Source organism: Jaculus jaculus, chromosome 1 (genome assembly GCF_020740685.1).
Source record: "Jaculus jaculus isolate mJacJac1 chromosome 1, mJacJac1.mat.Y.cur, whole genome shotgun sequence".
Lineage (NCBI taxonomy): Eukaryota > Metazoa > Chordata > Mammalia > Rodentia > Dipodidae > Jaculus > Jaculus jaculus.
Genome location: NC_059102.1, coordinates 15200024 through 15224370, shown reverse-complemented (window position 1 = coordinate 15224370; position 24347 = coordinate 15200024). Strand labels below are relative to the sequence as shown.

Sequence of the window (24347 nt, the reverse complement as noted above, 5' to 3'; positions counted from 1 at the left end):
GTGGTCATGAAATGCACACAGTTCAGGAACTGCTGCGGAGACACAGCATATAGGCAGGGCATAATTACCCTTGTGGATAGGCAGAAGAACCTTTGGAAAATGGACCATGGTTTACATGGAGATTTGAAGATGTTCTGGATGTCCCAGGACTGTGCAAGGATTAACATAGAGGCTGTTGGCTAGGGATGGAAGTTTTCCCTGGCTATTCAGCCCATCTGGAGGGACAGAATTGGAAAATCTGAAGACTATCAGTCACTCGTTACAGTATCAGACCAGAACTGCAGAATTTTGATGGTTGCTGATTTTGCACTGTTCCAGTTACACCTTATACCACTTGAAAATTTTTACTCTGTGCCTTTACATGTTGAAAGTATGTAACTTATTTGATTTTACAGGTCTCACAGCTAAGAGATAATCTTCAATCTCAGATGAGACTTGGGACCTTGGAACTATTTTAAGTTGGTAAAGACTGTGGGGCCCTTTGAAGTTGGACTGAATACGACTTAACAATGTGAGATGACTCTGTATTAGGGGCCAAGGGTGGAATGTGGTAATTTGAATAGATGCCCCCCAACAGATTCAGCAGTTTACTAAAACTTCTTGGATTTCCAGTCACCTGGCTGGAGAAGGTGTCACTGAGTAAATCTTAGGGTCCAGCCCTAAAGTGTGGTGATGGGCTTGGAATTCCAGTATAAAGATAAGCAAGGTGCCTGAGTCCCACATGGAATTCCTAAGTGTGCTGTGTGGTGTGGCTTTTGGGTTTTTTGACTTGTGGCTGTTTCTCTCTCTGTTTTGAACTATGAAAGACAGCCAGCTTCTTCTGCCATTATGGTAGTTCCCCTGAATCTGTAAGCTTCAAAAATATCATCACTTCTTCCATAACTGTGCCTGGTTTGGAAGTTCATCTCAGCAACCTAAAGCTGTCTACTACAAGTGCTGCTCTGTATACATTAAAAAATAGAACCCTTCACCAATCCCCTTATTCACAGATGTCAACAAATAATATAACTTTTAAACCTAGAGTGAACCCTTCAACGGCACAGTTCTGGTTCTAAGCACTGTCCTTCTAGGTTGTGACATTCAGGTTCTAAGTGGTTTGCCAGGCCCCGAGTTCCCCGGGTCTTTCAAGCATTCCTCAGCTTGCTCAGGGGTTGGTTGTTGTTCTTTTTAAAAATCTGTTCTAAAAGCTGGGCACGTCTTTAATCCCAACAGTGGAAAGGCAGAGGTAGGAAGATCACTGTGAGTTCAAGGCCATCCTGAGACTACATAGTAACTTCCAGGTTAACCTGGGCTAGTGTAAAACCCTACCTATAAAAACAAAAACAAACAAACAAAATTGTTCTACAAATGAAAACTGAAAATACGTTACTTCCAAAAACTTGAAACTACAAGAATCTAAACTAAAAGTCTGAATTTCCTAAGGAAATTAGCCAAAATGTAATTATTAAAACTGTGCAAACTGAACTACAAGGATTCTGCACTGTGAACTATAGAACTTTTACTGGAAAATTAAGCATATTACATTTTCTCTGGAAATGTCCAATCCCATGGTAAATGTTTAAGGTCACATTTGCTCAACATACCATGTAAATACCCCAATTAATATAAAACTTTCCAGTTGTTTTCAATTTCATTCAAAGTAAAAATTTATTTCTATGGAAAACAATTTTGTTACCAGTCAATATTCTAATCTACTTTATTTTCTGAATACACACATGAATATGATCATATCACAGAGCTGACAGGAAACTAGCCTCATCTATGGCGAGAATTTGTCTCCTTCATAAACCATCCTATTCTAAAATAATTTGGGGCACCAAGCAACAATTCTCTTCTGGCAGAGGGGGTGTCCATTTTGCCTCAACGTGCTAAAGGAATGAATGCAACATGCTTTGAGATACTTCAGAGAGATATTGAGAGATGGAGCTCATATCCTCTCCTAGGAGCCGAGGCTTCGTGGGCTTTGTGACTGCTCACTCAACAGAACACAGCAAAAGTAGCACTGTGACAGTTTCTGGGCCCACGACCTAAAGACACTGCTACTTCCCACTTCCTGTATCTTGGGTCATTTGTTCTTGGAGGAAACCAAAAGCCATCCCAGCTTACCAGCCATGTGACGCAGCCACATGGAAATCTCCAGAAGAGTCACATCAAGCCAAAGCTGAGCAGTACACAGATAAAACATCATACCCCACCCTTTCCAAATTACAGATCAAATTAAAACATTGCTGCTGTATGCACCACTGCTTCTGGATGATTCATTATACAACAATATATCAGAAGACAAGAGAAGGAAACTACTCATCAGATTTCAGAAGAACCCCCACTCCAAAAATTGATACAGGGGCTAGAGAGATGGCTTAGCAGTTAAGGTGTTTGCCTGCAAAACCAAAGGACCCAGGTTCAATTCCCCAGGACCCATGTTAGCCATATGCACAAGGGGGTGCATGTATCTGGAGTTCATCATGCAGTGGCTAGAGGCCCTAACCTGACCATTCTCTCTCTCTCTCTCTCTCTCTCTTTTAATGGATATAGGGCTGGAGAGATGACTTAGTGGTTAAAAGCGCTTGCTTATGAAGCCTAAGGACCCATGTTCAACTCCCCAGATCCCACATAAGCCACACAAGTGACAAACGTGCAAGGTCACAAAGCGCACAAGGTGGTACAAAGTCTGGAGTTCGATGCAGGAGCTGGAGGCCATGGTGTGCCAATTCACAACCCCCATAAAAAAAGACCGGTGTGTTGGACTTGCCTCAAAAAAAACTGTGTGTGTGTATATGGATATAGTTACTAGTTTTGTTGCAGCTAAGGGGGCAAGTGATATAAATTACTACGAAAATGCAAAACATGGGAGAAACAACAAAAATATAAATAGAAAAAATAGACATCAATCCTTAATCACTGTTATTCTGATTTAAATTAATTTTAATTTCTCTGCCTCCATTTTAATGGTAATGATTATCTATCTGATAGGGTTATGAAGTTTAAATAAGTCAATATTTGTAAGTATCTAGAATAGGTCTTACCACATGTAAACTACCTCATGTGTGTGTGCGCATGCATGCATGTGTGTGAAATTCTTTTGTTACGATCACTCACAAAACATTTATACATTTATAAAATTCTTTGTGCTGGGCCTAAAGCAATGTGACCAATGGCCACTTTTGTATCCTTTAAGCATAAGACCTACTAATTTCTCAATAAATACCTAATAAAATCAGTTTTATTCAATTTATAGCATAAGTTGTTTTTTCATTTACTTAAAAAGAAAAGGTATATCTGTCTTCAAGAGCATTTTCATAGAAAGCCAACCTATAAAATACACATAAAAAGAAGTAACTAGTTTTTTCTACCCAAATTGGGTATAATATTTTCTTACAAACATTCTCTTTCCCTATGCCTAATTAGGCTAACTTTCAAATTATAAACAAATATAAAAAAATTTACAAATAAAATAGCTCTACCAGATCTGTAGAATTTTAACAGAGAAGAAAATGTGTTATATTTTACAACAAAAGCAAAAACACAGTGTCAACATCAGAGGAAATACTTAAGTGGCTACAGTCAGTAACTGGAAGCCAGGAGTGGTGGAGCACACCTATAATTCCAGCACTTGTGAGGCTGAGGCATGAGGACTGCTACAAGCTCAAAGCTAGGCTAGACTATATAGCAAGAAACTATCTCAAAAATGGTTGAATATTTCATGGAATAATATATAAAAGTGTTTGTAAACATCTTTCCAATCTTAAAATAAGTGTGTATCATCCACCAAGATGCCAGGTGTCAAGTTTGGACTGAATCTCTTCAGAACATGATGAAGATAATCCATCTACACTATCACAAACACACACAGACACACAAAAAACCAACCCTTTTATGTTCCTTCTCTTAATTTAAAATCAAAATTGAAAAAAACTGGGCTGAAGAGATGGCTGAGCAGTTTAAGGTGCTTGCTTCCAAAACCTGACAACCCAGGTTCAATTCCCTAGTACCCATGTAAAGCCAGATACACAAAGTGGTGCAAACATCAGGAGTTTGTTCACTTATAGAAACCAAGAGGCCCTGGCATGCTCATTCTCAGTCTTTCTCTCCTTGCAAATAAATCATTAAATTTTTTTTTAAGTTTGTGGTCAAGCTTAGAATTATTCTTTTGTAAATTCCAGTAGATCATTGTAGTACTAAATAATTATGACCAACAGAATGCATGAAAATATATTCTATAAACTGAAACTTATACTAAATTACTTTAAAATTGTCTTGCTGAATAATCAACAAAAGATACAGAGTAGTGGGGGGGAAATCTGCTGTCTCCTTTTTCTCCAGGAAAAAGAAAGAAGAAAGAAAGAGGGAGGGAGGGAGGGAGAGAGAAAGAGAGAGAGATACATGCAGAATATTTAAAGGCTACTGAGAGACTCCATTATAGGGGCATCCTAGAGCCTACTTGGAAAGGTATACTCAACTTAAAGGACGATGGGGTACCCCTACTGTGAGGGCACTTGGATCTTCCTTAACCATCTACACCATTATAGTAAATATTTTACAAATTCTAATATACAGGAGAAAATGTATGGCCACAAGAAGCTAAAAAGCTTGCTTGCCTGACATTGCAAGTGCTAGTCACAGCAGACCAGTGGGCGATCGCTACAGAATTGTGTGCCAGCACTTCACAGCTACGCCACTCTCTCCTGGATTAAGGGTGAACCCCCTAACTATACTTCCCTGTGTGTGCGGGGGGTAGGGGGACAAGATGCAGTGAGTATCAGACCAGGCACAAGACATTAATCAAACAATGAGCTGAGCAAGTGGCTTCCAGCTCACTGGGAGATCTTTAAGCCATTTTCAATTCTTTGGTGCCTCTAGAGGACAGGGCAGGTTTCAAGACTTCTGATATAGTTTCAAAGATGTTAGCATGGGTGTTGGTATGACAATACTCTCAAATGAAACCAAGTAAGAGTGAGAATAAGAGGGAAGGGAGGAACAAGAGGAAGAGATTGCTAGTGATTTGTTATCCCCACAGTAAGTTGAACTACTTACGCATCAGGCTATAAATGTGCTTATCTGCAACGTGTTCCGTAAACAGCTTTATAAGGTCATCTTTTAAGTCTCTGTTAAGCTTGGTTTCAATGTAAAATTTATTCTGAAAAAGAAAACAAGTTCCTTTATCAAATGGAGCAAATTGTTATTTTCATGAATTAAAACACTCAATGTTATTTTAAGAAATAATGTATAAAGGCATCAATCAAAAAACATGACCAAGGGCTGGAGAGATGGCTTAGTGCTTAAGGTGACTGCCTGAGAAGCCTGAGGACCCAGGTTCAATTCCCCAGTACCCACGTAAGCCAAATGCACAAAGTGGAACAAGTGTCTGGAGTTTGTTTGCGGTGGCTACAGGCCCTGGTGTGCCCATCCCCCCATCTCTCTATATATAATAAATGAATTAAATAAACAAATAAATAAAACATCACCAAACAACAAAAGCTTGGCATCTCTCTGGCATGACGCTGAAAGCACCCTGAAAGATCCCAAACATTAACTGGACAGGTAAATAGAGGTACTATGGTAGCATCCAGTATGCCCCACCCTTTTCAAGTCCTACGTCAGTGTCTAAGGACGACACTGAGAAATACTGAGAGGCACCTCCCTTATCAGTATCTGACAGCGGGCAGGGCACATGCATCAATGAGATTCCCTGGCACCATTCCCTTCAATCATCAGTCTCCATCATATGGCTATGGTATTTCACAGGCATCATTTTTGCTCAGTCACAACCAAGAGAAGAACAGATGAATAGATGATGAACAGTAATAGACAAAGCAGAATCACAGATTCCAGTGACCCTGTAAACCGTCCCACACAGAGTTCTCTTACAGGGTGCAGTAACAGCTTTCCTTGTTTACTTAAATTACTTTGAATCAAGTTTTCCTCCTTCTGCAGCCAAATGCACCCTGATTACAACCAACACATACATACATCAATAAAACCCACAGGCACTGAGTTTGCTCAAAGCTTAAAAATGGAGAGGAAGGGGGGAGGGAGGGTATTACCATGGGATATTTTTTATAATCATGGAAGTTGTTAATAAAAATTTGGAAGAATCATGGGAAATGCTAATAAAAATTTAAAAAATAAAAAAATAAAAATTTGGAAGAAAAAAGGAAAAACAGGAGAGGAAAACATTAAAATTAATGGCTTTTAGTGAGATAAGGGGAGAGTTATGAGATTACAAAGGGATAGCATGAGAAAGGTCTTTGTGGTAATGGACTAATTTTGATTTTGATAGCAGTGGTGATTACCAGAATTTACTTGTGACACAATGATATTGAATTATAGCCACACTTTGTACCAATGTCAATTTCCTGCTTTTGATATTGTGGTGTAGTTATGTAAGAAATAAACTCTTCAGACATTATTTATATAATCTTCTGTGAATCTGTTATTTGAAAATAAAATTCTAAAACTGCTTCATTAACAAAAAGTGAAAACTTCAAAAATTAATGGTAACAAATTGCTCACCAATCTTCTCTTAATTCTGAACCAATTCTTCCTCTCTTTTCAAGATTACACAAAGATGCACACAACTAAAAACAAATCAGCAAGGGCTGAAGAGATGGCTTAGCGGTTTAAGTGTTTGCCTGCAAAGCCAAAGGACCCAGATTCAATGCCCCAGGACCCATATAAGCCAGATGTACAAGGTGGTACATACACCTGGAGTTCATCTGCAGGGGCTGAAGGCCCTGGCGGGCCTATTCTATCTACCTGCCCCCCACACACCATCTCACACACACACACAAATAAATTTAAAATTTTTTAAATAAATAAAACATATATGCATGAAAGGGTATGTCATTAAACATCTCCATAAAAGATCTTGTGTCCTGTTCCTAGAGGTCCACTTCCACATTGGGAAAATGAGTGAGTGCACATTCATTCTACAATGCTCCTCGCTTATATTGGGTATGTGCCCCCCCCCCAAAAAAAACCCTTGCTAGTGCAGAAACATAACACTGCCTTGTATCTTGCTTCTTTGCCCTAACAATGGCTGATAGAAGAGCTTTCTCAACAAGAAAATACAAACATGCCATTATTTGAACTCTGTATTTTCCTATTTTCTAAATGGTTTATTCAAAATCATCCGTAACTACTGATAATGCAGATTTTTCCCAGTGCTCTGTCACTAAAAATAATAGTATATAATACTTACACCTAGTTATAGCTATACAGATTGGAAATTCCTAGAGATAACATTCTTGAGTCTTCCAAATTAATTTATATTTCTACTCAAGTGTGAGCTTGTTTTCCTATAGATTCATCCAGCATTTTTAATTTCACAAAATGAAATAGATTCTTTTCAAAAAGTTTTGCATCAACTTGCCTTAATTTTATTATGGTGTCGGGTATGCTTTTACCTTTACTACCTAAATAATTTCTATGAACTACCCAACTTATACTCTTTGTCCAAATTAAATTTTGATCTTTTCCTAATTCACTCATGAAATCTGATTATTAATAGAAAATATGTCTTATGCTTTACAGATTTGAACTTGTTCCCTACTACTCCTGTGTTGCTGGTATTTGCTACACCAAGATTTTTATTTTTATTTTTATTTTATTTGAGAGCGACAGAGAGAAAGAGGCAGATATATTATAGAGAGACAATGGGTGCGCCAGGGCCTCCAACCACTGCAGATGACCTCCAGACACGTGTGGCCCCTTGTGCACCTGGCTAACATGGGTCCTGGGGAATCAGACCAAGGTCCTTAGGCTTCACAGGCAAGCGCTTAACTGCTAAGCCATCTCTCCAGCACTTCATTGAGATTTTTAAATCTCACATAATCAAGTATTTTCTTTCCTGACTTTTAGGTTTGGGTTTCATTGACAAAGCTCATTCACTCCAAGATTGTGGGCATTTCCTTACAGTTTTCTCACCTTCATATTTAGTCTTATTCCATTAGGTTGTGTAATAAAGAACAAGGTTGGGGCTGGGGAGATGGCTCAGCCGTTTCCCCAGTACCGAAGTAAACTCAGATGCACAAGGTGATGCATCTTGTTTGTAGCAGCAAGAGGACCCAATACACCTGATAAAAATATTTTTTGTACTGCTGGGCATTGTGGTGCACACCTTTAATCCCAGCACTCAGGAGGCAGAGGAGAAAGGATCACCATGAGTTCAAGGCCACCCTGAGACTACACAGAGAATCCTAGGTCAGCCTGGGCTAGAGGGAGACCCTACCTTGGAAATTAGCCACTCAGATTTTGACTCTTTTTTTTTTAAAGTACGTTATGCCAGCATGGTGGCTCACATACCTTTAATCTCGGCCTTAGGTAGGCTGAGGATGAAGGATCACTGTGAGCTTGAGGCTACAGAGTGAGATGCTGCCTCAAAAAAAAAAAAAAATTCAAAGACTAGAAACTGAAACAGGTCATGCCTGTAATCCCAGCAGGGAAATACAGGCAAGAGAATCAGGAGTTTGAGACTAGCTGGTGTTACACAGTGAGCTCTAGGGGCTAATGAAACTCTATCTCAGAAAAATAACAATTTTTTGTTGTTGTTGACCTCAACTTCTGGATTCTTTTGTTTTTTAATTTTTAATTTTTTTTAAATATTTTATTCATTTTTTATTTATTTTGAAAGTGACAGACAGAGAGAAAGACAGATAGAGGGAGAGAGAGAGAATGGGCAAGCCAGGGCTTCCAGCCACTGCAAACGAATTCCAGACGCATGCGCCCCCTTGTGCATCTGACTATGTGGGACCTGGGGAACCGAGCCTCGAACCGGGGTCCTTAGGCTTCACAGGCAAGCACTTAACCGCTTAAACCATCTCTCCAGCCCTTAATTTTTAAATTTTTATTAACATTTTCCATGATTATAAAAAAAAAATCCCATGGTAATTCCCTCCCTCCCCCCGACACTTTCCCCTTTAAAATTCCATTCTACATCATATTACCTCCCCATCTCAATCATTGTACTTACATATATACAATACCAACCTATTAAATACCCTCCACAATTTTTTTTTAAATAGGCCATGGTAGTTTAGTCACTCCTCCTAACCCAGCTAGTCAATAATGCTTATTAGCAACCATCATTAAAATGATAGTCTTAGTTGACAAACAGAAGTACATAAATTAAAGAGCTTTGGTCCAGCAAAGGACTCACTCAACCAGCAGAGTGAACAGACAAGCCCATGTAAAGCCAGATGCACAACGTGGTACATGCGTCTGGAGCAGCAGCTAGAGGCCTCAGCATGCCCAATCTCATTCTTTTCTCTTCCTCCCTCTCTCCCCTTTCTCTCTCTCTTCTCTGTCTCCCTCTGCTAGCAAATAAAATATTTTTTAATTACTTAAAATAAAAGTTCAACATCCTTAGCCATCAGGAAAATGCAAACTAAAACTACTTCAAGATGCCTCTCACCCCAGTAAGGATTAATGTCATCAAATCAAACAAGAGTCCTTATTCATTGCTGGTGAAAGTGCAAACTGGGATAGCCATTATGGAAATCAGTGTGGAGGTTTCTCAAACAGTTAAAAATACAACTACCAAATGACCCAGCAATACCATTCCTAGGCATATACCTAGAGGACTCCACAGCTTTCTATAGAGATATTTGCCCATTCATGTTTTCTGCAGCTCTAGCTAGAAATAAAATCGTCTGAGATGTTGTTCATCTACTGATGAATTAGTAATGAAAAGGTATATATACACAATGGAACATTACTCATCTTTAAAGACATATGTAAGTATGAAATTTTCAGAAGAATGGATGGATTTGAAAAGTATTAAGTGAGGTAATTCAAGCTCAGAAAGACAAAGGCCACAAGTTCTCTCTCACATGCAGATCCTAGCTATTACTAATGTTTATAAGTGTGTGGAGGGAACAGGTCATGAAACGAGAAAGAGGACTATCGGGGAGAAAGGGGGCTTGAGGAAGCAGTAGTGACAGAACATGTGACATGAACGCAGTAAGGAGACACTGGGGAGAGAAACGGCACAAGGGAAGACAGGACCGGAGAAGAGGGGACAAAAGAATCAAGAGAAACAAAGTATGCATGCATATTCCCTATGAACCCTGTTACTTTGTATGCTCATTTTAAAATAAACAAACACAGTGCCGGGCGTGGTGGCGCATGTCTTTAATTCTAGCAATCAGGAGGCAGAGGTAAGGATTGCTGAGTTTGAGGCCACCCTGAGACTACAGAGTGAATTCCAGGTCAGCCTGAGCTAGACTGAGACCCTACCTCGAAAAACCAAAGCAAACAAATAAAAATAAAATACACAAACAAATAAACAAACCTAGTCCCCTATCCTAACTCTCTATCCACAAACAGGTATTAGTCCCAACCTTTCAGCTCCACTCACATCCACTGTCTCCACTGAAAACTTTAAAAGAGCAAAATCTGTGGGATAGAAATGGAACGCTTGCTCTCCAGTATCAGGTCCTTACCTAACCTACACTCCTAGTGAATGACCCATGTAAAGAGCTCACCAGAATGATACCATTTAGCTAACTTCCAGACCTCCTGACACCTTCTTTGTCAAGAAGTAATTTGGCTGATCCACATGCACTGAAATCTAACAGTTTACAGTAATTAGCTATTTTCATAATTCATAACAGAATTCTGGCATGTAAGCCAAAAACAGAGCCTTTTATATGAATTCCTTGCAAGATAAATCTTTGTAAAAATTAGTCACAAACAAGTTTCTTCAGCATCATATAAACTCTATATAGTCACTCATTAACTCTTTATATACTTTTTAAAGAATATTTATTTATTTGAGAGAGGGAAAGAGGCAGAGTGAGAGAAAGAATGGGTATGCCAGGGCTTCCAGCCACTGCAAACAGACTCCAGATGCATGCGCTCCCTTGTGCATCTGGCGTACATGGGTCCTGGGGAATTGAACCAAGATCCTTTGGCTTTGCAGGCAAGCGCCTTAACCACTAAGCCATCTCTCCAGCCCCTCTTTATATCCTTTTAAAGAGATTTTTATTTATTTGTTTGGGAAAGAGAGAATGGGCACACTAGGGGCTCTAGCCACTGCAAACAAACTCCAAACACATGTGCCACCTTGTGCAACTGGCTTATGTGGGTCCTGGGGTATCAAACCAAGGCCCTCTCTCTGGCTTTGCAGACAAATGCCTTAACTGCTAAGCCATCTCTCCAGCCCCTCATTAACTTTTTAAATTGTTAGAAGTACCCAAAGGATAAGTTTAAATGAAAATAAGAGTAATTAAGGATAAATAAGTCATGAAGGACTACACAATCTTTTAGAAACTGCCTTTTAAACAAAAAGTAGTTGGGGACAGTTTGCTTTGTTTTGTAACAGAATGCCTTTTATGAAGACAGTCATTTTAAAATCTGGTATTCCACACACAGCAGTATGTATGTGACAGTGAGGATCAAACACTCCATTCCCTCATCTAACAAGCAGGAGCTGGAGTAACTGACCAGGGCCCTCTACGTGAAAGGAACACACTAAAAAGTTTATAACTTGGCACATTCTAAAGGGGTACAAAGCTCATGAAGGTGTCTCCATCACAAATTATACTTAGGACTTAATGCTCCAGGTGAAAGAGATCCCCAGAGTGGAGGTAATATTTTACTGCTGTTTTATGGAATGACTTTGACATTTATCATATATCTTGTTTTGAGTCACATGCCCTAACTGTGCTTTCTAAGAACAAGAAATAGCTATCATGATTATCTGGGATCAAGCATAGGCCAGAAATAAAATAAATGCTCACTGGACAGCAGCTGGTCACTAATGCCTACTCAGCTACTCAGCAACTGGTACAAAACTTCAAAATAGTAAAAGGAAAAACAACAAAAACTCATTCATTACCAACAAAAACAAGTATTATTAAAGTAAGTTAATGTGCATTTCAAAAAATGTAAATGATACAAAGTATAGTAAAAAAAAAAAAAACAGAACACACCTGATTCCCCATCTTTTAGAAAGGAGGAATGATTTCTAACTTACCATATATATGAAAAGAGGCACGATGCTCTGCAATGCTCCCATATACTGTCCCAGAGCTATATTAAATCTTTCAATATACAGATCCGCAGGGCTGGCCTGTGAGAAAGAACATCAACATAAACATTCTGGGAAACCAGGCAGAAGTCCTTCCTCACCTGTCTGAAATACAGACTTTCGTAGAAACAATCCAAAATTCACACCAAGACTCACAATACTCTGAAGTTCAGGTAAGTCTTCTTTGTTCCACATGCACTACCCAGATTTAGATTTAGCGATCTTTAAAGCCTGTCTAACTCAACACATGACTGAAAGGCTGGCTCTTGTTGACTAAAGTACATTCAGAATGAAGGTCATCATGACTTAAAAAACCATCACTGAATTAAGTAGATGGGTCTACAGGAACCAAACTATTAGGCCCAGAATTAAGAGGAGGCAGAGATTCAAGGAAGTAGAACAGGCTCAATATAGAATTCTCTTAGGCACAGCAACATTCAGAAGTCTATGTTAGCTGGTGTAGGATGTGAACATAGCATATAGCTAACAGCTAACCAACTATCAACATTAGAAAGCAGGAATGCAGCAATGATCCATTTATCTTGCTTTAGAGAGCAGAAAAGTATATTGTATACCTCCTAACTCCGGACTACAAAACAGTAAGTCACAAAGCCATCAAGAGAACACTTCTGGGCTGAGGAGATGGTTCAGTAAATAAAGTGCTCACTGTGCGAATGTGAGGATCCCCAGCACCCACATAAATGCAAGGTGTGGTGGCATACATCTGTAATCTCAGCACTCAGAAGGGAGGAGGGGACAGGCAGATCCCCAGGGCAAGTTAGACACAGTAGCTGAATCAGTGAGTTCTAGATTCTGTGAGAGACCCTGTGTCATCAATAAAAAAGGGAGACACTTGGGCTGGAGAAATGGCTTAGCAATTAAGCACTTGCCTGTGAAGCCTAAAGACCCTTATTCAAGGCTCAATTTCCCAGGACCTACGTAAGCAGATGCACAAGGTGGCGCATGCATCTGGAGTTTGTCTGTAGTGGCTGAAGGCCCTGATGCACCCATTCTCATTCTTTCTCTCTCTCTCTCTCTCTCTCTCTCCCTTTCTCTCGCTCTGCCTTTCTCTCTCTCTCTGTTGCTCTCAAATAAATAAATAAAAATAAATTTAAAAACAAAAAAGGAGACACTTGACATCAACTTCTGGGCCCCACATACACATGCACACCTAAGTGTACATGCACCCACATAAATATGTGTAAAAACACATATATGAACATTCATACACACATGCATGCATAGCACACAAAATCAGCATTAAAGGCACTTGTTCTCCAAGCCTGCCAACCCAAGTTCAAACCCCAGAACCCACATAATGCTAGATGCAAAGTGACACACTGAATCCCAAATCTCAAGAGCCAACACTGGCCTTCCCAAAACGAGACCTTGTCTCAAAGTGGAAAATAACACCCTGAAGGTGTCCATGCATGCCTGTGCACACATACTCACACCCCAAAAAATTACATTTGAAAATTGAAAAAAAAAAAAAAAAGAGAGAATACCTCCAACTTTGCAGTGTGTTGACTAATTTGTGTGTCCCTCCAAAATTCCTATGTTGAGAATCTAGCCTCCCAGTGAAGATATATTTCAAGAAGGGAATTATTAAGGCCTATAAGGTCATAAGGGTATGACCCTGATCCTAAAAGACATGTGCTTACAAGAGGCACCAAAGACCCTACTTCCACAATCCTTAGCACCAAAATATGGCTCAGAGGACATAGTCTTATCCAAACCAGAGAGCCCCAACAAGAACTCAATAACCAGACTTGATCTGAAGCATCTCAGCTTCTAGGGCTGTTCTGAGAAATAGAGCCCAGGTTCAAAACACCAGCTCCCATAATAAAGACAGATGCACAAAGTGTAGGGTGCATCTGGAGTTTGTTTGCAGTGGCATGAAGCCCCTATGTGCACACGCTCTTGCAAATTATAAAGTATTTTTAAAAAGAAAAATCCACTATCATTTTAAAAAGTTTTCTTTGTTAACTAAAGCACTTAGGAAATGGTCCTATATTACAGCCAACTCAACTATCATAACCATGAGCAGTAACTTCCTTTAAAAGGCTTGATTGAAGGAACTCAGAAAATGCTATTTCAGCATTCAAAGGAAAACTTATAAATTCAGGGGAACGGGAAATCTTAAAAGCTGCTGCATTAAAATAATTCTCCCTTTTCTTAAAGGACACTTTATTCAAGAGTTAAAAATATGAACACGGATCAAAAGGCACATTGAACAGCAGAGAATAAACAATTGAATTCCTCATTCTTGTCAAGAATTCCCAAAGCCTCAAAGGTTATGAATATTAAAAAGTCCTTTCTCTGCTGAATCCAGTGTCAGAACATTTGGACTTTCTACTTCCACAGTTCATGCAGCACTTACTCAAAGCCTTTGAAACAGGGCTATAAATTAGAACCCTGCTAAAATAAAGCCAATCTTTTCCAAGAACCTAGAAATAGATGTCAGTTTGAAATATCTAATCAAATTGCTCCTCTTTTAAAAGTTACGTTTGGTATACTTTGGGCCCACTGGGAAAATGCTACCTAGCTGATTTATATTATTCTGAATAATAGCATTCACCTTGAACATTAATCAATTCCTCCTTCAAAAATGAAACAAGCTGCTATAAAAATAACTGTTATTCCAAATTTGCTCCAACTTGTGTGAGAGGGGAGGGGTGCTGGGACAGAACTCAAGACCTTACCCACTGCTAACTACTCTACCACACACTCCATCCCCTGCCCCCCAGCTTTTCATAATATACCTGCATTCTCGGAAATCTGTTATAGCAGAGGGTGTTTTGACCTCCTGTCCTCCTCATTAATCTGGTTTAAAACTCAAGTAGGTTCAAATGAGTTGAGTCTTACTCTCACTCCTTCCTCCCTGAAACAGCAACTCCTTAGCTCCATCCTAGCCCTCCAGGAAATATGTTACACCTGTACAAAAAATAAGTCCCACTTGCAGCTCTTTGCACAAATGTGAAACTATCTGATCTCTGCTTTTCCTAAACATGTATTTTGGAGTATGTTTTAGTCTAATGAGTCACAAACATTTTGGTTTCTGACAACTTTTACACTCTTAAAATTAACTGAAAATTCCAGAAAACTTTAATTTTATCTGGGTTATGTCAAATATTTTCACTCTTAAGATTCAAACTGGGGGCTAGAGAGATGGCTTAAGATGGCTAAGGTGCTTGCCTGCGAAGCCTAAAAATGCATGTTTGAATCTCCACTCCCAGGTAGCCAGATTTATGTAAGGTGCCACAAGCATGCGCTGTCACACATGCACACAAGGGGGCGCATGCGTCTGCAGTTTGTTCACAGCAGCTGAAAGGCCCTGGCACACTCATTCTCTCTCTCTTTTCAAAAATAAAAATTATTTTTTTAAAAAAGAATTAAGCCAGGATGGGGCTGGAGATTTGGCTCAGTGTTTAAAGATGCTTGCTTACAAAGCCTGAAGACCTGGGTTCAATTCTCCAGTAGCCATGTAGAGCCAGAAGCCCAAAGTGGCATGCATTTGGAGTTTGCCTGCAGAGGTGGGGGGCCCTAGTGTGTCCATTCTCATTCTCTCTCTCTCTCTCAAACATTTTTTAAAATAACCATTAAGCTGGCTGTGACAGGGAGCACTGGTACTCCCAGAACTCGGGAGGATGAAAAGAAAGGTCATTTGAGCTGACAGCTTGTGCGATCTAGTAAGACTCGACTCTCCAAAAAATAATAAACTAACTTAAAATATGTATTAATTTATTCTAACATGACAACAATAAATTTATTACATCTGAATACATTTTTAATGAAAACAAATGTATTAAAGACATTTTAGTAAAAATTGTTATCCTGACATTTTTGGAAGTCAGATTCTCCAATCTGCTTCAGTACTGAATCAATTCCAACATGTTGTTTGAAAGTAAATGAAAAAACACACCTCACAAAGATGTGTAAATAAAAAGATGTCTTGCAACAGCCTTTTCAGGCAATCCTAACACTCTTCTCAGGAACCTGATGAGTGACTGGTTCTTAAAGATCAGCTGTAACATGAATTCAGATCTGAAACTCAGTGAGAATATTAAACACTGTATTGGAACTCAAGTTTATCTTCTACTTTGTGACTTTAATTCACCTAATTGTTTCCATAAAACATTGGTCATTTGGAAAATATTGATTCACTGGGTTAGGTCTTTAGGCTGACATTTTATTATATAGTATCAAAGGAGAAATACATTTGTAGGGAGGGGGCTCAGGAGATGACTCAACGGCTAAAAGCATTTGTTTGCAAAGGCTGCCAGTTCAAATTCAATTCCTAGTCCCCATGTAAAGCCAGAGCACCAAGTGGTGAGTACACCTGGAGCTTATTTGCATGGCAAGAGACCTTGGTATGCCGATTTTCTTTGTCTCGCTCTCTTTTTCTCTCACTATTCACAAGTAAATGAATAAATTTTTTAAAAGAGAAATACATTTTAATATCACCACCTAACTCATCAGAATCACATTAAGTGTCGGGAAGCTATCAGGGGCTCAATGGTAGATATGGTTCCCAGTGTTTTGATGCTAGCAGGAAAGACCCAACTTTAGGCATTCTCAAAAAAATGTTGGCCAGACACCTACAGCTAACCAATCTGTCGGCACTCATTCTCCCAGGAAAAACAATGTTCCACAAGGGAATCCAAACTCACAATCACACAGTACTCATTTTCACAACAACCACGTTCTTTGGCATACAGCTTCCAGTTTCTTCACAGAATGTTTTTTAAAGGATCTCAAAAGTCGTACTTCAATAAAAGGAGTCATTTTCACTGTTCCCATCTTAGCCATTTTTTGTTTTACAAGACAGGGTTCTTTCTATGTAAAAACCAGACCGGCATAGAACTTGCAGCAACTGTTCTGCCAAGGACTGTTCTCTCAAAGAAGTCTTCTTGAGGAACGCACCTGCCACTTCCATGCTGCTCATCAGGTAGCTAACACTTCTTCTCACCTGTGCCATGTCCAGACAGGTGGGATGAATACCAGAAAGACAAGCTCCATGAAGGAAAGACGGACACCCCCACTGTTCCTTCTTTGCAAACAGTGGCCATGAAAGCAGTTCAGAAAGCCACAATGCAATGAGTCCTATTAACCTGAGACCAGCAAGAACCCTCAGAGCTTCCACCTGGGCAGCCCCCACTGCTCCACCTCTTTTTTCTTTTTTCTTTGCAGTTCTGTTTTATTAAGTAGGAACTTTGTATACACACATCATGTGTTGGTATCATCACTTCCCTCCTCCCTGGCCCCACTCCACTGCGGGCCCTCCTTAGTGGGACTGCTGGTATTTACCATGAGCTGTGCGTTATGAGCTGTGAGAGCAGCAAACACTGGGAGTGGGGCAAAGCAATGCCTCTGGATAGTGCCTCCCACCCAATGGCTCTCACATTCTTTCCACCCTCTCTTCTGCAAAATCCCGAGCCATGGTGGATGTGCTCTACGTCTACTTTAGTGTTGAGCTCTCAGCAGCTTCTGGGTTTCTGCTTAGGTTCACGCCATCTCTTTCCTATGGGCTTCCATAGAGCACTGAGGTTTGCCAACCAGGCAAGAGTGCCCAAGAAGCCCCTGAACTAGTCATTTGGGTAATCAAAGGTTAAAGAGATGATAAGCAGACATGAACAAAGCCTCTGCCCAGTGGTGGCTCAGATTCAAAGCAAAGATCAACAGCTGGAAGCAAGGGCAAGAAACCCACTTGCACCATGGTGGCCCTTATGTGACCTGAAGCAGGCAGTGTGCACCTCTGGAAGATGGGCAGGTAATTGTCCAGCCATGCTATGCTGACAGGTAAAGTTCAGCACTTTACCTGTTTTTGTGCTGTGAAACAAATACACAGCTGCTGACACTTATTCCCTCCCAAGATCCCCCAAATGCAAGAAAACGAGAAGAGGGAAGGTCCACCTGTACTGTAGACCAGGGTCACAGCCCGTGGGTACCATCCGACCACACGTCGGTAATACATACCAGTCATATTGGGAACACAGACCCAAGAATCACTAGGGCTCATAAAATAAATGGCAAGCCACAAATTCGTTTCTGGGCAGGTGAGTGATGGGAGGCTGACACTGGACAAGCATGCAGAGCATGACATCAATACATACATGTGCATACAATATAGCACACCAGCATTAAACACACAGAAAAAAAAAAATTCAAAGACAACTAGTTGAATATGCTGCCACCCACTGGACAAAGATAGCCAAGCAATGCTGGCCCACACTACCCACCACTAGCAAATGCTCGCAGTTTGACAGGAAAGCTTTCTCTGCAATCTGATGTGTCTAAAGACTGAATCCAAGCTCAGTTACGCTGACTAATTCTCCCTTAGTGCCTATTAACTTTTGGTATTTAGTTTAAGAGCCAAATCATGTTGTTAACTTTGAAACCAAGATATATATGGCTTAAATAACATTAAAAACCTCTAATTTTAGAAGTACTAAAATACTTTTTTCATTTTGAGAGAGAAAATGGGCATACCAGGGCCTTTCAGCCACTGTACACCCCCTTTGTGCACATGTAAGACATTGCATGCTTGAATCACTTTTGTGTCTGGCTACATGGGACCTGGAGATTCGAATATGCAGTTTTAGGCTTTGCAAGCCAGTGTCTTAACCACTAAGCCATCTCTCCAGGCCCTAAAATACTTTTAAATGTAACCAGCCAACTTCCTTTGAATTTAAACAGTTTGTGTATACTTCAACAACTGTCAATTCATCCCTATTTGAGAATCAAAATCTGCACCATTCTCCTTCTCCTCCTAGTCCCCTCTTCCCCATCACCTTCCTCCTCTTCTGTCTTTTTGGCCTCTCCTTATCAAGACCCTAAACTGAAGACCATCTATGCTCTTTCTCCCCACTCTGTCACTGTGCTGGTCTAAGAACAAAATCTGTTTAAATACAATTTCACTTGTTAATGGGTCAGTGACAATACACACCAATATATCAAAAGTCAGTACTGCACTTGGGAGGCAGAGGTAAGAGGATCTCCATGAGTTCAAGGCCACCCTGAGACTACAGACTGAATTCCAGGTCAGTCTAGGCTAAAGTGAGACCCTACCTCAAAAAACCAAAATTTAAATTTAAAAAAGTCAGTATTTATTTGGCAAAAATGAACATACACTTCCAATTCAGCAAAGCACATTAGCATGTACAATAAATTTATCAATATAACTGGGAGAATGCTTCCTCATTATTCCAGCAGATTCTGCACACACATCAAAATGAAGCAGCAGCACTCAAGACAGCTTTTATATTAAAGCCTTTTGTGAACATTAAATTCAATTATCCAAGTTATAGTGGAACAAAAGCTTAGCCTAAATCTTGTCATTTCAAATACTTTATTGTATTGTTCAAAAAAAGAAAGACAGAAAACCAAAATCCCAGCAACTGAAAATAAAGTAGAAGAGGACTGAAGAAATGGCACACTGGATAAAGAGATTACGACACAAGCGTGAGTTTAGATCCCCAGGCCCCACATACAAGCGGGAAGAAAGACAAGTGTGCTTCTGGAATCCCAGCATGCAAATGTGGAGATAGGAGGCCAAGAGAGAAAAATTTCCCAGAAGCTCCCAGAAAAAGATAGCCAAAGAGAATGAGACTCTGCCTTTAAGAGGTAGAAGGCAGAACCTCACACTCTCACCCATCACAGTCTACTATACTAAAATTAGTATTACATTCCCCGACAAGATGCTGAAGACAAACCCATGTTGCAATTTTTCTATAGTTTTAATTCTAGCACACTGTCTGGCATATGAACACTGAATGTTTGGTGGATTTAGCATTTTTAAGCCATTGTCATTCTATTGTCCTAACTCTAATGAGCACCTAACAATTCTTTGAAATCAAAATGATCTTCCAATGTAATAGCCCCAACATTCAAACTACTTAACTACTGAGTTATTACTCAGGGAAAATTGATGAACCCTCTCTATTTCTATTTACTTGCACATCAAAAAAATCAAGCTGGCTCCTAGGCATATATCCTAAGGACTCATCTCATTTCCTTAGAAGCACGTGCTCAACCATGTTTATTGCTGCTCAATTTATAATAGCTGGGAAATGGAGCCAGCCTAGATGACCCTCAACTGATGATAATGAAGATGTGGCACATTTATACAATGGAGTTCTACTCAGCAGTAAAGAAAAATGAAGTTATGAAATTTGCAGAAAAATGGATGGATCTGGAAAGGATTATACTAAGTGAGGTAACCCAGGCCCAGAAAGCCAAGTGCCACATGTTCTCCCTCATATGTGGATCCTAGCTGCAGATGATTGGGCTTCTGCGTGAGAGGGAAAAAACTCAGTAGCAGAGGCCAGTAAGTTAAAAAGGAGATATAAAGGGAAGAGAAAGGAAGGGAGGAGGGTACTTAATAGGTTGGTATTGTACATATGTAAGTAGAATAATTGAGATGGGGAGGGGATATGCTGGAGGATGGAGTTTCAAAGGGGAAAGCAGGGGGGGCAGGGAGGGTATTACCATGGGATATTTTTTTATAGTCAAGGAAAATGTTAATAAAAATTGAGAAAAAAAATCAAACTGGGCGTGGTGGGGCACACCTTTAATCCCAGCACTCTGGAGACAGAGGTAGGAGGATTTCTGTGAGTTTGAGGCCACCCTTAGAATTCAGAGTGAATTCTAGGTCAGCTTGGGCTAGAGTAAGAACCTACCTCGAAAAAACAAACAACAAAAAATCAGAAGAGGAAATTTAGAAGCTTTGGAGATGTAAGAAAAAGAAAACAGGGCTGGAGAGATGGCTTAGCGGTTAAGCGCTTGCCTGTGAAGCCTAAGGACCCCGGTTCGAGGCTCGGTTCCCCAGGTCCCACGTTAGCCAGATGCACAAGGGGGCGCACGCGTCTGGAGTTCGTTTGCAGAGGCTGGAAGCCCTGGCGCGCCCATTCTCTCTCTCTCCCTCTATCTGTCTTTCTCCCTGTGTCTGTTGCTCTCAAATAAATAAATAAATAATGAACAAAAAAAAAAAAGAAAAAGAAAACAAAGAGAATTTCATCATTATGACACATAACAAAGAGAAACATTATAAGGGGAATGGCTAAAAATATAAAGGCAAGATAAATAAATTCATATTTAATAGTACAGGCCTGCATGCAGTGAAATACTATAGAGGCATGCTAAGTAGATTCAGCTATTTGTCCACTGGTTTTATTGATTCAACAATAAAAATTTTTTTTTCAAGTTCCTGTTTCTAAAATAAATTTGTTTAAGGCACAAGGGTGAATTATACTACCATATAAAAATATTTGGGTTCAACAAGTTAAAATACTCAAAGACTGTGAGAAGAATATTCTCTAGCTTTTAGGTCAACACCAAGTCTAACTGGGGAGTATGGAATGTCATTTACATAGCATTTCTCAGTGTCCCCAACAAAACGTGCCTTTGGACATGGGTGAATATAAACCATTGTGATAAATACACAATTTGAACCTGCAGCAGCTCTTTTAAGACATGCTTCAAGAGGCGGACGCTGGAGCCCTCACGACCCTCCACCCAACACCAGTCTCTGCTTAGAGGCGGATGTCCTGGGGCCCCCACTGACCCTCCACCCAGCACCAGTCTCTGCTTAGAGGCGGATGTCCTGGGGCCTCCACCTTATGCATCTGGCTTACATGGGCACTAAGGAATCGAACCTGGGTCCTTAGGCTTCAGAGGCCTAATGCCTAACCATCCTAAAATATTTTAAAATTAGTGATCCTAAGACCAATTATGCTTTTCTGTTCATTAGCACAAGTCAGACTTGGCTGCTAAGTCTTCACTCAAGTGTTTGCTGAATTACAGCTACACCAGACACGAGGGATACAAGAGAAATAAGACAGTCCCTGTCTCACAGTCAGGCATGAATGCAAAAACACTAATATCATACTGCCCTACTCTAGCTGTTAATGTCAAGAGCCTACAGGTCTATAAACAAAGAAATGCCAACAATCTGGTCGGTGCTGTGCTGTGCTGTACCGAGGGGAGAGCAAGAATTCCAGGAAGGCTGTCCATAGGACTGAGACAAAGGGAATACTGAGAAACGAAGGTAGAAGGTTGCGTCGGGCAGAAAGCAGAAGAAAAACAACAGTGTAAAAGAGCCACATATATTTTAATGTACTGAAAAAGTTTGCAAGATGGTGTTTAACCAAGAGACACATACCAGCTGAGTGACAGAGCTGAGAATGGAGCCTGAGGTCCCCATGTTTTTTAACCACTCTACCCTGTTATTTAATAAAGGTTATAGACTTTATAAGTGTCTAGAAGAGATCTTTTTTTTGTTGTTTTGTTTTTCGAGATAGGGTCTCACTCTGGCCCAGGATGACCTGGAATTCATTATGTAGTCTCAGGGGGGCCTTGAAATCAAGGCAAATTTCCTACCTCTGCCTCCCAAGTGCTGGGATTAAAGGCTTGTGCCACCACGCCCAGCTAGAAGAGATAAGGTAAGCATGGTGATACATGTCTGTTAAACCAGCACTAGGGAAGTTAAGGCAGAAAGATTATCAGGTTGAGGCCAACATGGGCTAAATAGCAAACCCTGCCTCAAAAAGCTATGGGCTGGCAGCATACTAGCCAAGCCAAAGCAGCCTAGGGAGGAAAACAAACAGAAACACAGCAAAATATATGCTTTTCTACTGAAAAATGAAGCATGAGAGACCAAGATCTTCCAGAAAGGAGGAAACCGACCAGAATCCCACTGGTCTGCCAGCCAGGAGCAGAAACAAGGTAAGGGCATTTTCCACTCACATCAGCCTCCTTTGCTAAGTCAAGAAGCCTGAAGGGGAAGACACCAGAGACCAGCTGCTGAAGGAAAATACAACGGGACCACCTTAGCAGCTCCAGTACAACTCCAGGCTTCCTGCAAAGTCGCCTATACCCCAACTGTCAGGGCTGTGAGCTTCCGGAGAACTCATTCAAACCTGGCTGATCAGCACTGACAGAGATCAAAGTGGGCACTCAGAAAGGGAAAGAATCCTACCAAACTCCTTCTACAAAGCCAGCATCACCCTGATACCAAAACTAGACAAATACAGAACAAAGAAAATTATAGACCAAATGGAACACTCAGGAGCCATAGATCATTGTTAGAAAATTTTTAGTGCCAGGGATGGGATCCATCCAGTAAGTTGTTAGCCAGGACCTTGATGCCCCTAAAACATTATAGGCCATTGCCAAGGCCCTTGGTTTCCCAACAGGAGTAGATGATAAGACCCTATTGCTGAAGATTCCACATACTTGGGCTGCAAGGCCACTGACAAATCCTGCTGGAGCTGAGCTGATAATCTCCTCCATGTAGACCAGCTGACAGAAAGCTGGAAGCTTTCTACATGTAGTTCAATGGGAGAAAGAGATACCACCAGTGAAGATACTCAACAGGGGACACTGCAAGCCTTATAATTGGCCAGCCAGGCCAAATGAGCCAGCGGGTGCAATAGTGGCACATCTGTCATGGTGGAAACCAACTGCCCTCCACTTGGACTGGAGGCCCGCTCCATGGGAGGGAATACATCCCTGATACTGAAAACTTAGAAACAGGGGTAGTCATGAGCCCTAGGGGTGTAACATCTGCTGATGTCTGGATAAATGTATATACTATGCTTACCAAACTGCCCAGGAAGCACTTCTCTTAATATTTATACCCTTATATTAATGCTACTCTCACTTTGGGTAGAGAATCTTCTCTTTCCAGATGGCAGTGACTTTGGGATGATTCAGAAGGTATCATGGTGCTGGGAAGAAGTGACTGGAGTACTGAGTAACATCTCAATCACACCTTCCAAGGCTCAGGGTCTAATGCGGAAGAGGTGGCAGAAAGAATGTAAGAGCCAAAGGAAGGCCAGGACTCCTTACAACGTGCTCCCTCCAGATATAAAATGGCCTGGATATCCATGACCTCATAGTGCCTGACACTACCTACGCAAGACCATCATAAGAGGAGGAAAAGATCATGACATCAAAATGAAAGAGAAACTGATTGAGATGGGGAGGGAATATGATGGAGAATATAATTTCAAAGGGGAAAGTGGGTAAGGGAGGGTATTACCATGGGATATTTTTTATAATCATGGAAAATGTTAATAAAAAATTGAGAAAAAAATTAAAAACAAAAAGAAAATTACAGACCAATCTCCCTCATGAACATAGATACAAAATTTCTCAACAAAATATTGGCAAACAGAATACAAGAATATATCAGAGAGCCTGAATGCAACAGAGACCCTATATCGGGAGGAAAAAACAACAAAAGAAAAGATTATATCAGAAAGATCATTCACCCCAACCAAGTAGACTTTATCCCAGAGATGCAGGGATGGTTCAA

At 40.4% G+C, this 24347-nt stretch overlaps 1 protein-coding gene across 2 annotated transcripts in view; it reads right to left on the bottom strand.

Annotated features, from left to right (window-relative positions):
- Positions 1-24347, bottom strand: part of Cacul1 (CDK2 associated cullin domain 1) — an 84126-nt gene that overhangs the window by 27947 nt on the left and 31832 nt on the right. For both annotated transcript variants that reach the window (XM_045158287.1, XM_004659297.2), the window contains exons 4-5: positions 11978-12073; positions 5035-5137 (exon numbers count right to left, since the gene is read on the bottom strand). In XM_045158287.1, coding sequence (XP_045014222.1) covers positions 5035-5137; positions 11978-12073 — 199 coding nt within the window. The remainder of the gene's footprint in view (positions 1-5034; positions 5138-11977; positions 12074-24347) is intronic.